This window comes from Drosophila sulfurigaster, chromosome 3, assembly GCF_023558435.1.
Source record: "Drosophila sulfurigaster albostrigata strain 15112-1811.04 chromosome 3, ASM2355843v2, whole genome shotgun sequence".
Classification (NCBI taxonomy): Eukaryota; Metazoa; Arthropoda; class Insecta; order Diptera; family Drosophilidae; genus Drosophila; species Drosophila sulfurigaster.
The window spans coordinates 21,845,050-21,863,762 of record NC_084883.1 but is presented as its reverse complement, the minus strand read 5'-3'; the positions used below and the strand labels follow the sequence as shown (position 1 = coordinate 21,863,762).

General features: G+C 36.1%; 1 protein-coding gene across 1 annotated transcript in view; it reads right to left on the bottom strand.

The window, feature by feature from the left end:
- Positions 1-12,226, bottom strand: part of LOC133841090 (protein dead ringer) — a 31,351-nt gene extending 19,125 nt beyond the window's left edge. Inside the window, 1 exon segment of the mRNA XM_062273366.1 lies at positions 11,391-12,226. Within this exon segment, the coding sequence (XP_062129350.1) occupies positions 11,391-11,477 (87 nt within the window). The 5' untranslated portion in view covers positions 11,478-12,226.
- Between the last annotated feature and the right edge of the window lie 6,487 nt (positions 12,227-18,713).

Here is an 18,713-nt window from a genome sequence, read left to right as displayed (position 1 = left end):
CTGCGCTAATGGCAATCAACCAGAGCCAGAGCCAGAGCCACAGAGAGAAAGAGAGCTAGCTCAGAGGCAGAACCAAAGCAAAGCAAAGCAAAGCTGGTCCAGGCTCAGGCTCAGGCCATTAAAAAGCCCAGGGCCAGGTCACAACCATGGCGTATCCGTGGCCACAACCGTTTCAAGCGTACTATTGCCAGCCGTGACTCTGGCAACGAAGAAGTCCGCCACGCTTGGCCGCCGTCGCCTCCGTCCTCCTCTGTCCTCCTCCTTGCCCCCTTTGGCACTTGCTACCTTTTCTTCTATGTGGCACTCCCTATCGACTCTGTCCGCTCTTTGCTTTTTATGCATTTGGAGAGGTGCAAATTAAGCGCATCTGTGACTGTGTGCAAATCGGGAATTTTCAATTTAAACACAACCAGCAGCAGCATCGTCTGCACACTGACACACACAAAGTAACCTGCGTTGCACAAAGTAAGCCAATGCATTGGCCAGGTTAGACCAAGCTAGACCATCGCCATCATCATCATCATCATCATTTCGATCATCATCAGCTGCTGCAACAGCATTCAATGTGTGTATACAACATTTATCGTCGTCTTCGTCTTGGTCTTTCGATGTCGTTGTCGCTGTCGTTGTTGTAGTTGTCGTTGTCGTTGTTGTCGCGTTGCTGTAATCATAAATGCAACCAAAACCAAAGCACACACTGACAATGCAATGGCCAAGAAGCTGAGCATGAGAAGAGAGTGCAACGCAGTTCCAAGAATTCTTTGAAGTTGTGCGCAGAATGCAAACGAATATACTCATGAATACGGTTACGAGTGCACTGTGCAAAAACTATGACAACACACCCAATTTGTCTAGTTCATTTTGAGGCTATCTATATAAACAAAGTTACAGTATTTCGATATAACATATAATAATAACGGAAAACTAATTTATGTTTGGCATTAATGATAAAAGTCTATAAGAAATATTGCAATATAAATTATATAAAACTACAGTATAAAATTAAAATGTTTACCTATCATTCTCGGTTTGCAATATATATACCTAATATATACTTAATTTACAATCTATACTAAATTTAGTATATTTATTGCAATAAATATACCGAATATATATTACATAATTATTATCCATACTTAATTTGGTATATTTGTATACAAAATTTATTATATATACTTGATTTAGTATATATTCGATATATTTAATCCGAACATGGAATATTAGGCAAACATTTTTATTAAATTTGGTTCCAAACATATACTAAATTTTAGTATACTAAATTTACTATATATACTAAATTTAGTATTTACTATTTATACTAATTTTAGTATTTAGTGTAGATAGTAAATTACCGAATAATGTACTAAACTTAGTATATATCGTAAATACTCGTAGTATATATCGTAAATACTAAATTTAGTATATATTTGGTAATTTTCTATATATACTAAATTTAGTATATATTTGACATAGTTATTGCAAACAGAAAATGTTAGGTAAATATTTTGCTGATATACAATAGTTTTTATTTTCAGGCTCTGCCTTTGCTTAGCAGAGTTTTCTCACAGCAATTTATTTCGATAAAGTTTAGTAGGTTTAGCTTAATTGAAATTCTTTTAAAAAGAAATTGTGTATATTATCTGTTAAGATTTATTGGTATAGTAGTAAGCTAGCAATAAAAAAATTAATTTTTTAATGATCTAAAAATCTCTCACTACAATTTATGGTAGCAAGTTTTAAAAAATTGCTCTGCAGCAATCGCTGCATTTCTCTCAGTGTATTAGCATGTGTGGATATATGGCAAAAATGTTGCTAACACCATTTGGTTAACTCATGTGATATGCGGCAACACTGATATCCGACATGGCTTAAACGCTGTAGCGCATAATGAAATGGTAACTTTTCTCTCTCTCCCCCCTCGCGATCTCTGCGCAGCCTCCTCTCTCGCCATCTCCCTCTCTCTGGCGTTACGTTACGTCCATCTTCTTTGTGGCTTATATGTGAGGTTGCACATATTGGCGCATTGATCGCAGCTCGCATTGGACGCTGCTTGTCCGCTCGTCTCGTCTCGTCTTGGTTGGTTACTTTACTTGCCAATTCGCGGTTGCCACACACATAAGTGCACACACTAATATAACTATGTGTACGTATGTGTGTGTGTACATCAAATTAATGTAAGTTATCGAATCCATGCGAAATATGCGAGCTCTGTAGCCGATGGACGCTTCGCTGGCAACATTTTAGTTGCGGTTGCTGTTCCTATTGACGTTGCGATTGTTGTTGTCGTTGTTGGTACTGTGTTTGTGGCTGTTGACCAGGCCCAAACAATAATTGTGGTATAGTCTGAACTGAGCTGAGCTGCGTTGTGGTGTAGCCACAAAGCAAAAGGCATGCAACGTTTACGCCAAGTTGCACCTATAAAATGTCTAATTAATGCACAACGAATTTGTGCCGCTTTTAATGCTGCATTGTACCTTGGATTGCCAGTTGCAGTTGCACAAATTGCTCTGTATTTTCCTTCTTTTTTTTGTTTGATGCAGCTCGTTAACCGATCGATAACGAATCGATAAATCAGTTGCATAAGAGCGCACATATTGCTTTGCATATGAAGAACGAAGAAAACAAGCCGCAGCTAACTCTAATTAAATTAACCCCAAATGACACTAAACAGTTCATAAGAATGAAAATTTATAATTAAGTGTGGAATTTTAAATTGCAAATTCGCAATTTCCTATTGAAATAATATTTGTTGAAATAAAGAAAATAAGAAGAAAACTCTTATAACAATATAAGCAACAGAATATCGAAATGTTCGCACAACAATAAAATCGTATGGAATACAAACAAACATATTAGTATATTTATTCAAGAATTTGGCTTTACGAATTTATCTGGATGCAGTTGTTAAGCAGCCTCTAAAAATAAAATTCATTTATGTACACAGAGAGAAAAAATCTAGCATTAAAACGATTGCAAATCTTGATTTATGATTTTTTAGATCTTAAAAGAATCTTAAAATAAGATTCTTAATTTTAAAAAAATTTAAAAGTAGATTGCAACTCTTGTTTTAAGATTTTTTAGTTCTAAAAATAAGATTTTTAGGTTGAAAAAATCTTAAATGAAGATTCTTATGCTAACTCTGCATTTTAAGATTAAGAACATCTTATTATAAGATTAGATTAGACTATTCTAGATTGAAAAGAAGACTTGCAAATCTTGATTTAATACCTTTTCGATCTTTAAAAGAATCTTTAAACAAGATTATTAGAATGCAGTTGATGAGCAACCTCCAAAAATGAAATTAATTTATGTTCATATATGAAAAAAAAACTGCATGCTAGGCTGAATTCTTTTTAAGTTATTAGTCCTGAATTACTACAAAATATTTACAAAGCATTTTATTTTATATTTCCACTACCATGTATAGTTATTTCTGATTTGTTTATTCTCAAACATAACAATGATAAAAATATTTTAATTTCAGAACAATTTAAACACTTTTAAATATCTAATTGAAAAATAACCATAAATAATTCAATGTTCGAATTGCATTTAAATTTTTAACTGCATTCAATAGATTTTTTGCATTCTACGTCAAGATTAGAAAAAACCTTCGCCGAAAAAAAAATCATAAGCTGCGACTCAGTTATTTATTCACTTTGTTATTCATATAGATCAGAATTTCAACTATATATTATGCGATTATCTGCTTTGTTTTCTTCCCACTTTGAAGCATATTGCGCATACTTATCTCCAGGTCGTCAAATTCGAAGGCCCCACGACTATAATATCCATATGCAATTATGTGTGGCTGTCGCATAAATCAAGTGTCTCACGATAAGCTGTACTAGTTTTTGTATGTTTTTGTGTATTTGGTATTCCGCAAAACGTTAAGTAATTTGAAAAGTTGTAGGGAAAACACAGAGTCGTTAATGATCGAGAAAAACGAGCAAGGGAAAACATACAAAAACCAAAAAAATAGGCAAAAGGAAATATATATATATGTGGTAGATAGATAATGTATTAGTTGTACACCTACATGTTAGTTCCATTATTTTGGATTGATAAAGACACGTTGCGACGTGTTATCGGTTTTTAACTTTTACCAAAGCCATTTCATAAGAAAGCCGAAAAGACATTAAATCGCAATTAGAGACCTGCTGCAGAAGTCGCCACAATGGTTGCGCACTGAGTGCACCCACTGGGCCAAGATACGGATACAAGTGTGTGTGTGTGTGTGTCTATATCTCTATATATACCACACAATGTTGTTGAGAGTGTAGATGGGGGGGAGGCCCCGTTGATTGCAATTTACTTTAATAGCTTTCGATGCACCGCAAAAGGTGCACAATGACAACAACAACTGAAACTTGTATGACAAGATGGGGGCACAAAGACCCGACTGCTTTTCTGGGGAACTAAATGTGGCAGCTATCTAACTGCAAATTCAATTTATTTGCTGCTGACAGTTTTTATCACTAATTACTATAGTTTACAATTATTTTCGATTGAGAAATGCAACTCAATTTATTATCATTGCATTTGACCACAAATGCAATTTACTTAATTTGTTGTCAGCATTGTTGCATTGACAAATTGTCGGAAGCACTCACAGACACATAGCTGCAAGATCTGCTGCCGTCGGCATTCGGCTGCCGACTCAACAAACAAAAATTTGTAATTGCGGAAAAGATACAGACAGCGAGAGAGAGAGAGAGAGTGAGAGTGCGAGAAAGGGAAGGGAAAGTTAGACTGTTGGACTGTTGGACAGATCCGTGCCGCATGTGCAACATGCCGTGCTAATTTTGAAACAAAAGGACGCGCCACTGGAAATGCATAATGTGACAAAGCGTTGCCCGAGTGCCGAGTGTCGACTGCCGATTGCCCAGTGGCAAGCTGTGAAGGGCGCAGCATGCAAACAGGATGAACTAACTACCAAAGCAGTTCGTTTCCAGTTCTTCTCGATGATCCAGCCAGGCAGGCAGACAAACCGTTTATTGTGTGAAGGATTAAGATTATATGGCAGGCTTATCCATCTCTTTCGCTCTCACCATCTACTCTCCCATTCACACTCTCATTCAGTATATGCTCTATGTTTTTTTAGGTTGAACTGTAAACTAGATGTCCTAATGTTCTTATGATTCAAGTGTTCTCTGGGCGTGCTGGCGTCTTAAGTTTATTAACGTCGCATTCACATTGTACAAATTTCAGGAATTATCTATTATAATACTGAGACATGCAACTATAATGTATTTACATTTTCTGAGAATACTATATTTCATAGTAATAGAACTTAACCAGTAATAGAGTTGTCACTTGGCAAATTGTTGCGTCGCATTGTAACTATTAAAAAAAATTATAGTATGTGTTTGCTGAGTAATGCTGTTAAAGTTGAATTAATTTATGTGGGTTTTCACAAACTACAATGACAAATAACCAAATCTATTTCGGATTTTCATAATGACTTTCAAAAGCAAGTAAGTTATTTTGAGTCTATTTTGAGCTATTTTTGTAATGTGTTCTATTATTATAACGACTGTACTTAAGTACTATATATAACTGAACGTATCATGTCGATACTATTCGCAGGGAATTATTACTATTATTATTCGAAAAATATATTTTAATAAAAAAGATACTCTAATAGTTTTTCAACTATACAGCTGTGAACTTTGAAATAGCAGTGCGACAGATCCCTGGCACATTATTTTTTAAAATCGATCATAGAGGTAGGAAACAAGCAAAAAAAACCCGATTTGTTCAGTTTTTCTGTAATTTTGATATGTTAAACCACTTTTTGGCTGCTTTTTGCTTTTCTTCCACAAAAAAAAACGAAATTGCTTTTAATTATATATTATATTATTTCCTTTAAATACTTTATTTATTAAAAACAAATAAAATCTTTTATTTTAAGAAAAAATGGTAAAAATTTAAAAGAAACTCACTTTTTACAATTCTTGTTGATTCTAAAGTGAACATAGAATTGATAAATAAAGTAAAAAAATTATATTACTTGATCTTTCTTTTAAGATCTCTATATTTACTATTCAGCAATTTTTCAGAAATTGGAATTTTCTTGAACACAAAGTGTCTTTAATTTGCGAGAATTTAGTTCAAAGTCTCACATTAAGTAGATTAGCATCGTAAAAATTCTCGATTAAGTAAGAACATAAATGCATTATATGTTTCCATATGTACATGAATGAATGCATATGAGAGATGGTATAAAATTTAAATGGCGGCTTCTCTCACATCTGAATAAAAATGCGCGCAGACATAAATAAAAATTGCTCATTTACGCATCTTCCCCGTGGCGAATTATTTCAACGCGCAGCGACGATGACGACAACAACTTCGAGCAACAAGCAAGAACAACAACAAGAGCAAAAGAAAAAAATAAAATAAAAAATAAAAAGTACATATTAAGGGCAGGACCAAAACATGTGCAACGTGGTCGATACGGAAACGCCGCTGCAGGCGGAGAGCATGAAAATAAAATTAAAATGCAAAACGTATCTGTGAGATACTTACAAACAGACGCAGATAAGTACACACATGTGTGTGTGAGTGTGTGCGTGAGTGCATGAGTGTTTGTATATGTGTGTGCAGGTTTATGTTTGTATGCGTCGCGTATTTCATTCGCTCGCAACGCGACGAAGCGGAAAAAATAAAGCGAATAAAATATAAAAATGGAAACAACAAAACAGCAACTGAAACCGAAACGGGCAACAAACATAATGGCGCATTCGTTGTGCCGGTTGCCCGCTGGCTGGCTGCGTGGCTGGTCGAACGAACGAGTGAGCAAGAAGTAAGTGAATGAGTGAGAAGAGAAGAGTGAGCGAGCCAGCAAGCCAGCAAGCTCGCGCCCCCCTCCCGCAACCCTTTAGCCCAAAGCCCTCCCCAAGAGCCAACTACCCACTATTATATGGGCGCTGCACGCACGCCCATGTTACGTGTGTGTGTGTGTGTCTGAGTAAAGGCAGACGAAAATTTCGCGTAAACAATAAAATTACAAAAAGCAGAATAAGGAAAGAAAAAAGGCAACTATGAAACCGGTTAAAAAATGGCAAATGGATAAGGGCCAAAAGTTTGAAGTCTGACGGATTCTCGCTGGTGGTTTTCTTTAGCTAGTTTCGATAGCAGGCAGGGCGGCAATTGTAATTAAAAAAATACACTGCATTGTTTTTATTACAGGCGACGAGGACAAGACGACAGCTCAATACGAGCAAACACACGCACACGAACACACACACAAGCACACACACATGCAACGCTTAGCTGTGGATCGTATCGACGATAAACGAGCTTTTTGCCCGCTTCAACTCAACTAATTTCTTTTCGCATTCGCTTATTCATTCATTTAATATCGTTGCGCTCGCACACGCGAGCGAGAGAGCTTTCGTGTCGTTCTTCTTCTTTTGGTTTTTGCAATGCAGAAAAAAAAAGCCACGCCCTTTAGCAACGCGACGCGTCGCGACGCGACGTTCGTTGAGGGGTTATTAGTGTTTTGATAATAAGCTTTTATATACAGTTTCATTAGGTGTGCGTGTGTGCATGTGCTTGTGTGTTGTTTACTACTTTTTATCGCAACTCATTCGCAAATGCAGCTGCTGGAACACTACTGCTTGCCAATGCTGGAAATGGAAAATTCTAATTAACAATTTTATTAGCTATGGTTGAAAAATAATTCATAAATTCATTTTCAGCCAAACTGTAATAATCATAATTTTTATTAGTTTTTTGTGTGCTTTTTGGCATTTGTCGCCATTGCTTTTTATTGCCATTGTTCTTATTGCTTTGACATTTGGTATTTTCTATAGTCGGGTTTTTTTTCTACTTGCTTGCTGTATTTCTTTTTAAATTAAATTAAAAAATGTCGCCAGTATACACAAGTGTGATGACGTCACATTTTCGAATTCAAGATCACCTTTCCCCCGCTTTCCACAACATCCTCCAACCCCTCATAGAGCAGCTGACACTAAAAGCAACAAATTTCTTTTGTCATTGCGGTTGAAAGCTCAGCGCCATCCAAAGTGCCCCAAAGGGGGCGCCACTATCGCTGCCTCTGCTGTGACTCTCTGATACTTAATCAAATATTTTTACCGCCCTGACACACGTTATGCAACAACAACAAGAACAAGAAAAACAACAACGTCATATATAGACACTTGCCCCCCGAGAGCGCAACAAAAACAGAATTCAATACAAATCGTTGGCTGTCAGCGTACAAGAAGCCAAACAAATTATAACAGGTGCCGTTGCTTTTGCCTTTTTGCTGAGTGCATTAAGAATCAAACCAAACCGAAATGTTGCCGAACCGAACCGAACCGAAGACACAGACATGCCCCCAAGCCATGGGGATTGAGTCCAGGAATGCTGTGAAGAGAGGGAAGAATGGTGGAGGAGCGGGGGGGTCGAATCAGCTAATTTTCCATTGCTTCATAGCCATACACAAATAAATATATAATGCCCAAGCAGAGTGCTAAACTGTTAGGAATCTGTAAAGCAAAACGGCAGTTAACGTCACTGAGATTCAGACACAAACACACACACACACAGACACAGAGAGACACTCACACTTCTTGCTCTCGCAGACAGAGAGACAAAGAGAGAGGAGAGCAAGAGCTCCCACAGTCCACAGAGTGATTTAATGTGGGAACTGCCAATGGCGCTGATGTTAAACACGTGCGATGCCGGACAACGACGCCCCCTTCCCCCGTAATATTTCTCCTTCTCTTCTCTTCTTTTTTTTTTGGAGTTCAACAATTGTCCCATCTTGCATATTGATCTTGTTCAATGGGGTTATATTGCTTGATTTAATTTAAAAACGATTCAAAAATCAAGCCAAACTTCAATCGTTTTAAACTGTGCGTTTAACCCAAGTAATTAACGCTGTTGCTCTTGTTGCTGATGCCTCAAATAACGACCGACCACAAGATGCTGTTGCTGCTGCTGCTGCTGCAGCAATGGGGCACGATTTTAACTGGCAACTGGCAGCTTCGAATCCAATTGCAAGCAACTTCTACTTCAGCTACGAGAGAGGCTCGCTTCATTTGAAAATTTATGACTTTTTGACAGCCCACATTATTGTTTAATCGTGACTTTTGGGCAAATCTCAGGCTCGTTTGCGGCAGCAATTCATTCTGTGGCATGCTTGTTGCATGGCCTGCTTCTAGGATTTGTTGATATGACCATTGATACTCGCTCGTATTAAAAATCGGACGCGCGAATGCGACCAGCATAAAATAAAACGACACTCTATTAAATTTTAAAGCGGATTCCTTAAGCCAGTCGATCGATGGATCGACTGTGGCGTTGGCTTAATTAAAAACACCCACATGTGGCAAATCACAACACCATTCAATTGAAATGAAAATTGAATTTGAAACTGAAATTGAAATTGATACAGACGAACCCTCCCAACCCCGATCGGATCGATTCGCGCGTTCAATTAACACGGCCCAAAACTCTTTGACATTTATATATGAAATTTCATGCAAAGCAGTCAAGAATCGGGTGGATTCATATTATACACTCGTTTTGTGGAATGGAGTGTGAGTAAGAACAAGTAGGTGGATGACCAACAGTCGATGTCGATGACGATGACGAGAATGATGACTGGGTACAATGTTTGCACAGCGCTATCAAAGGGGGCAATTCGGAGGAGATGGATGGAAATGTCCAAAAGCGAAGCTATTAAAAATTATGTAAATAAAGTATGTACACTAAGAGAAAAGTTACGTAAAATCAATGTGAAACAAGTGCGAACACTTTAGTTGAGAGTGCTCGACATCCAAATATAAAATAAACTTGTTTTGTGTAATAAATACAGCAAATTTCAAGTGTATAGCTCTCAAAGTCTTTGAGATCTACGCATTTACATTAACGGACGGACAGACAGACAGACGGATTTTGCAAAATTACATATATACTGCAAAGAGACGGAGATAGCCCCTTTAACACGAAGCATAGATTGAAGCAAACCAAAAATAAACAATTTTTTCAGTAAAAAAGATCAATTGAAAATATGAGGAAAAGAAGAACTAAAAATAAAAGTATCCTGATTTGAAATCTGAATAAATAAAAATAAAATTAAATATGAAATTTATAGTTATGCCAAATATAGAAGTAAACGTTTCAACATGAATATTATTGATGCCAAAACAAAGTGAAATATGTAAAAATTAAAGCTTTTAGGTTTTATTCCTAGTACGAAACGAACTTCAAACTTTTTCGCAGTGTAGAAAAGTATGTATAAAGTCTGGCTCATTGTTGATCAACGCGGCACACTGTCTATCAACACTGAAATAAAAATGAAAGAAAAACAAAAGGCCTAACAAGAGTTTTATTGAAGAAGACACACACACATACACATACACACACAGCTTTCATACCTGTACGTACCTATGCACAAACACACAGACTGGGAGAGTGTGTGTGCTTGGTAGAGAGGCAATAAAACCCATTTAATATTCATTTAAGGTACTAACAAATAATGCAAATATTTGAACATTTTATTTACATATGAACGCCATCAAAGAGTCGAATTGAAAGAGATCTTTCAATTGATGAAAGGTGAACGAGATCCCACAGAAGGCCTATACAACTACTCAGAGGCTGAGGCAGAGGCTGAGGCTGAGGCAGAGGCAAAGGTATAGGCCTGGTCGTCTCCAAGAGGCAGCTCACAAAACAGATGAATCTATTTGTGTTTATGAGTGTGTCTGTATGCACTTAGTGTGCGTGTGAGAGTGTGTGTGTGTGTGTGTGTATAATAAATGCGTTGTATGACCATTTAGCATGTCACCTTTTAACGGCTCCACGGCAAACAAAACGAAAACATCAACGGCAAAAACTCAATAACCAATATAACTCGCCTCTGCTTAATTTTGAATCAACAATTTAACATTATAATTACGTTTCGAATCATCTGCAAACACACAGACACCAAGAATTGCATCAATACTCAAAGCTCAAAGCTTTTCGTCATCATTATCATCATCATCATCATCGTCACCATATCCCGGCCAAAATACTGTGTGAGAGTGAGACGGCAAGAGTGATTGTTTCTGTTTCTGGTTTGTTAGATGCCGGCGGCAAAACGGCAGCAATAATGAATAATAATCATAATAATAATTGGCAACAATTTTCATATTGGTTGTGACAGCACTTTTGTATTGTGCATAATGATGTTTGATTTGCAACATAAAAAATGTCATAAAAATGCAAAATAAGCAAAACATTTAAAATAAGACATTACTGATTAACCAACATAGTACAAGTTTGTAATGGTAAATTTCATTATTTCCACATACTTAACAAATGATTAGCGCTTTTAAGACCCCTGCTAACTAACTGTTAATAGTTTTGGTTTTTTTTTTTTTGTTGCTTACCAAATCGTCACCCAAATCGGAATCACGTTCAATATTGTTGGTTGAACGGCCGCTACAGTCCATAGTCGGATGCACTCGAAGTTGCATTACGAACTAGTTCAGGTATTCGCAATTTCTAGTTAATTTGAATTGTGAAGAAACACAGTTTTGCAGTTTTGTTTTAATTTTTCATCCACTTTCTATGTACGCAAATTTACACAGCACTCTTCGATGTTGTTGTTGTTGTTGCTGTTTCTTTTATTTCCTTCTTTGCTTTTACTTTGACTCCTGCGTTTGCATTGCCGAATTCACACTTTTCGCTTTTGGCTTTGCTACTTTGCCGCTGCTGTTGTTGTTGTTGTTTTCGTTAATATTACTTTCGTCTCAGCAAGGCAAAAGGAAACTGCGATTAATCACCGTTTGTTCGAACACAGATCCCGCGTTATTTCTTTTTGTGTTTAATTTCTAATCTTATTTTGCATTTGCGTTTGCTTTTGCTTTTGATGTAATGTAATTTAGATAAACACTAAATCTGTTTCATCTGAAGTGTTTTCTTGCACTGCAATCGTTCTGCTTATCGATAACTCCTTATTTTCACGCACACACATTCACACACAGAGAGCGATTAACATTTAATTAACATTTAAACAAACGGCGCTGCGTTGTTGTGATTGTTGTTGTCGATGTTGCTTGGTATTATTAATGTTGATGTTGTTATTGTTACCTGCTGGTGCCTGATCGTTGACGAGATCGGCTCCTGTTGCTTATTAATTAACAATTTGTTCATTTATTTCACGTTTAATATCGCGCACTGTCCGCCGCATTCGCCCGACGCACACGGAACTCCAATTGGGAATAAAAATGATTCTCTCAGCACATCAAAAACGATGCGAGGCGTCGCGAGTCGCGACCAAAGGCAAAACGCGCGCGCCCAAAACTGCCGCTCTCACTCTCTCACTACAAAACTCTCTGGAACGTCTGGCAAACGAAACAGAGTGCAAAGAGCTCTCGTGTTCGTGTATGTAAGTGTGTGTTGTGCCGTTTCCATTCCGTTTTGAATATTATGTGATGCGCCGCCGCTCTCTCGCTCGCCAGCTGGTCTGGTCTCGCTGACTGGCCAATCGGATTGTCGTTTCAGCTGCGCTCAGGTGGCATTCAATTAAATTTGTAATCGTAATCTATGCAATACGAAAGTCGTGTATATATACAATGCGCTCGCCGCTCATTCGTTCGCCACAGGCACACACACACACACAGACACACGCACGTAAGTATACACAGCAATTGCCGCTCGCACTCGCACACGTTTATACGAGTATGTGCCTCCCCACCGCCCTTCTCTATCTACCTACACTGTGGAGCATGCTTATGATGCTTGATTCAAGTGCTGTTTGCTCAGAGTTTCTAACTAGCTCGTATCGCAATTATGTAGTACAGTGTTTTGCTATATAGTGATGTACATAAATACAAACATATGTATTCATTATTTGTGTATATTTCAATCATAAATGTGGCGCTTTTTTTATATGCGATTTAATTTCAAATACGCCCTTTTCATGCGGAGAATTGTAGTTTTGTGGGGCGTTAACATTTTGTCTGGCTGGACTTTTGCCAGCCAGCATGGCGTTTGATATGCCAGGTGGAAGGGGGAAAATTACACACTTTCCAGCATACAGCATGCAGAAAACTTGATTAATGATTTGCGAGATAAATTACACTTGTAATGGGCCAAAAACAAAAACAAGAAAAAAAACACAACCAAAACGGTAGGTGGAATGAATGGTCATAGATAAGATAGAATGGGTGAATGAATGAGTGAGTGAGTGAATGAATGAATGCCTTTACCGTTTAGCATTACCGTTACACTTACCGTTACCGTTACATTTAGCAGCTGCCCCCGCAAATAAATTCAGTTGCTGTTCGATGTTCACTAATTTGAAATTGATGAAAGCAGCGACGCAGCCGAGCACCAAGTGTATGCGTGTGTGTGTGTGTGTGTGTTTGTGTGTGGAGGGAGCGCAGGCGCTCAAGTGGGTGGCTGCCACCCTGCAACCCCCCAAGCGCCAATAACGAGGCAGCGACTGCGACTGCGACTGCGACGTCGGCAGCAACCCACAGACTTGACTGATGATGAAGTGAGAAAGTAATTAAATACAATTTTAAATGTGACTAATGAGACGACGTCAAATTCGTGGCGCAAATGAGTCGAGCCAAGAGACGGAGGGTGGAGGATGGAGGGTGGAGGGGGTGGCGTTAGTGCCTGCCTTGGGGCGTGGCAGGCAAGAGGAAGCGGTAAGCGGGAAGCGGCAACTGGACGTCTTTGAGCGCAACGCACATTTATCAATATTCAATAAATAGAACGGCATTTTCGCACGCACACCACAACAGACGGATCCGCTGTGCGTGTGAAACAGAAAATGTATCCACAAGATACACGGCATAAGTGCACACACACACACACACACACAGACAGAGATACTCGTCTAAGTATCTCTAGTGTGTTGGCAAGTATAACAATTACCGTTTGTTGTTGCCGTTGTATGCCGCTGTTAACTTTCATTTGGGGCCAAAGCTATTTGATTTTCAAAGTACGTCCCGTCCGCATTTCAAATGCTAAAAAACGAAATACTCAGCGAACAACAAAATAAAGCACAGGTGAAATTTGTTGTACGCCGTTGTTTTTGTTTTTTTTTTTCTGTGTTTAATTCGTAGATACATAGAGATACATATTGCTAAATATATGTATGTGCATAGACAGGTATTCGAGTACGAACATCGTTTATTTGTCAACACGTCCATTTCCTGCATTTTGTGTTTTAGCCGAAAATGAAATATGTACGCATCCGCAACAATTTGAAAATAAATAAAGAAATCAACGATATACTCCGACATGTAGATATAGATATACAGATACAAGCAAAAGATACACACACATCCGTCAAAGGGCTGCGACTCTCGGAGCTCTCATTAGTCGATGACTCTTATGTGTAAACGGACTCGCAAGTGATTTGGAAATTACATTTACCATATCTTCATATACATATATATCTATGGGGGCTTTAATGTGCGACTTCACTGGAAAATCAACCTTTGAAATATTTGGGAATTTGATCTTCTGAATAAGTGGGGGAATTTCTGCTTTTGAAAAGAATAATAATAACACTAATACGTGATCGGAACGAATCGACATTTTTGTATTTCTTTTTTAATGAAATTCCCTTGCATTGCTCTTAGTAATTAAGTTGACAAATGACTGAAGATTACAATTACAAAACAATTACCAATATTGTTTTTAAATATGTATTTCCGAAAATATACTTTTAATATAAAAAATTAAAACAAACAAGTAAGAAAATGACTGTGAAATAATCGTTATACATTTTGATTGAAAGCAAAGCTGTGCGTTATTAATTTGAAATATATACCAACTGAATATACTGCAAAAATACTAAATGTCTGTATTTAACATTTTGGTATAGTAGTAGTATTCAAAATATACCGTATGGTGAAAAATATCCATAGCCAATATCAGCCAAAGCATTTAAAATCGTAGTAAAGTATTTCTTATATAATTTTGTCAACTATTATCTGATTGTAACCAAATTTTCAGGAATTATATAGCTATAATTTGTTAGAAAATTTCCATTTAAAATAAATAACACAAAGGAAGAGATATGGTATATTATTTATTTTAATGCCTATATTTAATTATTCATCTATTTTTAATCATTTAAAATTATTTGTATAACTTTTCATATTATTTCAAAAGCAACCTTCCAAAATAGATTAAAGTTAGCAGGACTTTTCTTATGTGACTGCCTATTTGAAATACAGTTTTACTTAAAATATAGTTGTACTTTCTTTAACATAAACTACTTTATTTTTATTTGACATTTTTATTTCTAATATTCAAATATTCGAAATATTATTTTTGAATTGCATTTTGCAAGTTGTAAGCCAAGTAATCTAAAGCTAAAAAAGCTAAAAAATCGTTATATAAATTTAAACAAAATTCATTAAAATATTTGTTTATTACGTTATAATAATTTCTTACCACAAAATCTTCCACAAGGCCTCAAGCATATTTACAAATATTTAATTTAATATTATGACTTTAGTCTCCACACCATTTGATAATAATTAATTGATCGTTTTTCGGCGTTTATTAATCGATTAAATTAATGGAAAAATGGATAGAGAAAATTAATTGATAATGAGTCAGAATAGAATATATTTAAATACCTGTTAGCAAATGTAGATCACTCCAAATGTAGCTCAACCCTCGGACTCGGACTCGGACTCTCTGCTGGCTCGATATAAAAAATGCGAATATAATTACATGTAATTTTCAAGCCATTTACAATTTCAACGCGTCCGAGGTTCGGGCCATCCACGGGCTGCTATCGTTTGTGTTGTACGGGGTCAATTAATAAAACACCATTTAAGGTATCATTAATTCAGAAAATGCAATTTGTCAATCGGGACTGGGACAGACAAATCACAGAGTTTTGTGTGTGGCAAACGTGTGAGAAAGCGAACTGAACGTTGTTAAACTGAGAGACCAAAGAGCTGGGAGTTAGCCACAGAAACAACTACGGAGGAGATGTGAGGCCCGTGGGCCACAGTTCCATATGGAACTCATACATAGTTAAAGCCAAATTGATTGACCAGATCAACATCAACATCGTATGAATGAACTCGAACTTCAACTCGAACGAAAGCATCGAGCATCGAGCTGCGATAATTGATGATATTTAGCTAGGCATCCCAGTCTATTTGTATTCACGTTCACGTTCACATTCACGTTCACATTCGTATTCATATTCAACCAAAATGGATATGAAAATGGCCAGCGGATCATTTCAGATCGAATCGTTTCACACACTCACCCAAAATTGGCTTGCGGCCCAAAACAACAACAAGTTAAGTTTTAGTTTAGCGTTTCATTAACAATTTGAGTTATTATACCCGCTACCCATAGGGTAGAAGGGTATTATAACTTTGTGCCGACAGGAAATGTATGTAACAGGTAGAAAGAGGCATCTCCGACCCTATAAAGTATATATATTCTTGATCAGCGTCAACAGCCGAGACGATCTAGCCATGTCCGTCTGTCCGTCTGTCCGTCTGTCCGTCTGTGTGTCTGTCCGTCTGTGTGTCTGTCCGTCTGTCCGTATGAACACCTAGATCTCAGAGACTGTAAGAGATAGAGCAATAATTTTTTTTCGACAGCATTTGTTATGTTTGCACGCAGATCAAGTTTGTTTCAAATTTTTGCCACGCCTACTTCCGCCCCCGCAAATCAAAAAAATCGAATAACAAGCGTAATTTTAAAGCTAAAGTTACGAATTTTGGTATATACAATAATAATTATAGAAGTTATGATTCCTGAAAATTTGGTTACGATCAGATAAAAATTTTCGAAGTTATTAAAGAAATACTTTTGTATGGGCAAAAACGCCTATTTACTAAGGGTCTTAGTTGCTTTGGCTGACAATCTGGTATATTGAGCCGTCTATGGTATATTTTGAATGCGGTACTATATTGATATAGCAAACATACCATTTGGTATATTTTTAGTATTTTTTAGTATTTTCGGTATATTTTGAAAATAATACCGCAATATTTTGCCCTTATTAAAAATGGGTAGCGGGTATCGCACAGTCGAGCACACTCGACTGTAACTTTCTTACTTGTTTTTTTTTATGTTTATCGGTTTGCTTGGCCGCCTCTGGATAAATGGCAAACTGGTAACAAGCTTTTTTCAATATGCGGACAAATTGGTAGTGGAAAGACAGTTAGAAGCAAATCGACAAATTCATTCACAAAAACAATATATGCATCTGAGACGAACTGTCCAGTTAGCCACCTCTCAGATACATTCCGCAGTGGACATCATTAGTATATCGCAGACTAGACAGCGACAACTGGATGAACAGCTCCATTTAGAGCAACGATCGCGGCAACTTCCTCTGACATATCTGTAATCCATGGCATATGCTCGTCAATTTTTATTCATTTAGTTCGTATACCTATTAAACGACAAGCAAGAGGGTATATTGTTGCATTAAAATATCATCAAATATGTGAAAAATATTATTCAAATATATTAAACCACTTGGGTTAAATAATTTTGAATATAATGTCCATAACTGCTCAACTAAGATAATTGCATAAAACTCTTTTCATTAAAATGCAACTATTAATTTACCAATTAAACGTAAAACCATATACATATTGTAATATTAAAATGACTTAGAATGCCTCAACATATTATTTAAATCTACATAATTTTATAATTGCACTCATAAGATAGTTGTATTAAGTTCTATAAATCTTTTAACTTAAATGCATTGCATATACTGGCACAATTGAAAAATGTTATAGATCTACAGATCTGTTAATCATTTGATATGCTTAAAATTTTGTATTCATTTAGTTTGAATACCAATAAAATACGAATTATTAAATCTTAAAATAACTGAAAATAAATTTTAAAAATATATAAACAGTATATATCAACAATATGATATATAATAAATAATAATAATATAACGTATAAAGATAATTGCAGAAAATTAAAAATCTTTGAACTTATTTTTAAGGTATTCGATTTTCTATTTTGTAGAAAATATTATTAGGTAATAGTTAAAATACGGCACTGATTAGCTTAACAAAATTATTCAAAGATGAACGTTTTGTGTAATTTTATCAAAGCACAACCTCTGTTAAGTTCAAACATTTAAGAACTCATCAAAAATAAAATTCTTTATTACACATGTCAAACTATTTATGGTTTCCCTAAATATAAATTTTACTCGCCAAATTTGGTTGTTTTAATTGCAGATTGCAGATAATTTTAAAGTTCTTACTATAAATATTTATCAAATAATATAAATATTGTGAATACAATCTTAGCAATTACCAATAGGATTAAAATTAAGATTTTGGATTGAAATCATACTTTAAGAATTTCGCAATCTGGAATTCTTGTTGCAAGAACAATATTTATTTTTAAGATGGATCACTTCTTTACCTAAAAATTGTTATTCCTGTTTTTTGAATGTAAGCTCATTTGTTCATTAGCTCTTCATTCATTTTATCGTAACTTTATATTTTTAGCGTTAAGATTTTCTTTTATGATCATTCTTATAGTACTTTAATATTCCATTCCAAAATAATATAAATAAAGTTATAAATAATACTCAAATTTCATATCACAATCAAATATTTCATAGTTCATTATTTACATCTCAATTTAACCATATTTTGAGTTACTTATAATAATAATTATGAAAATAGGGCATTTGCTAGACGTGCACATAACGAGAACTAATAAGTTTC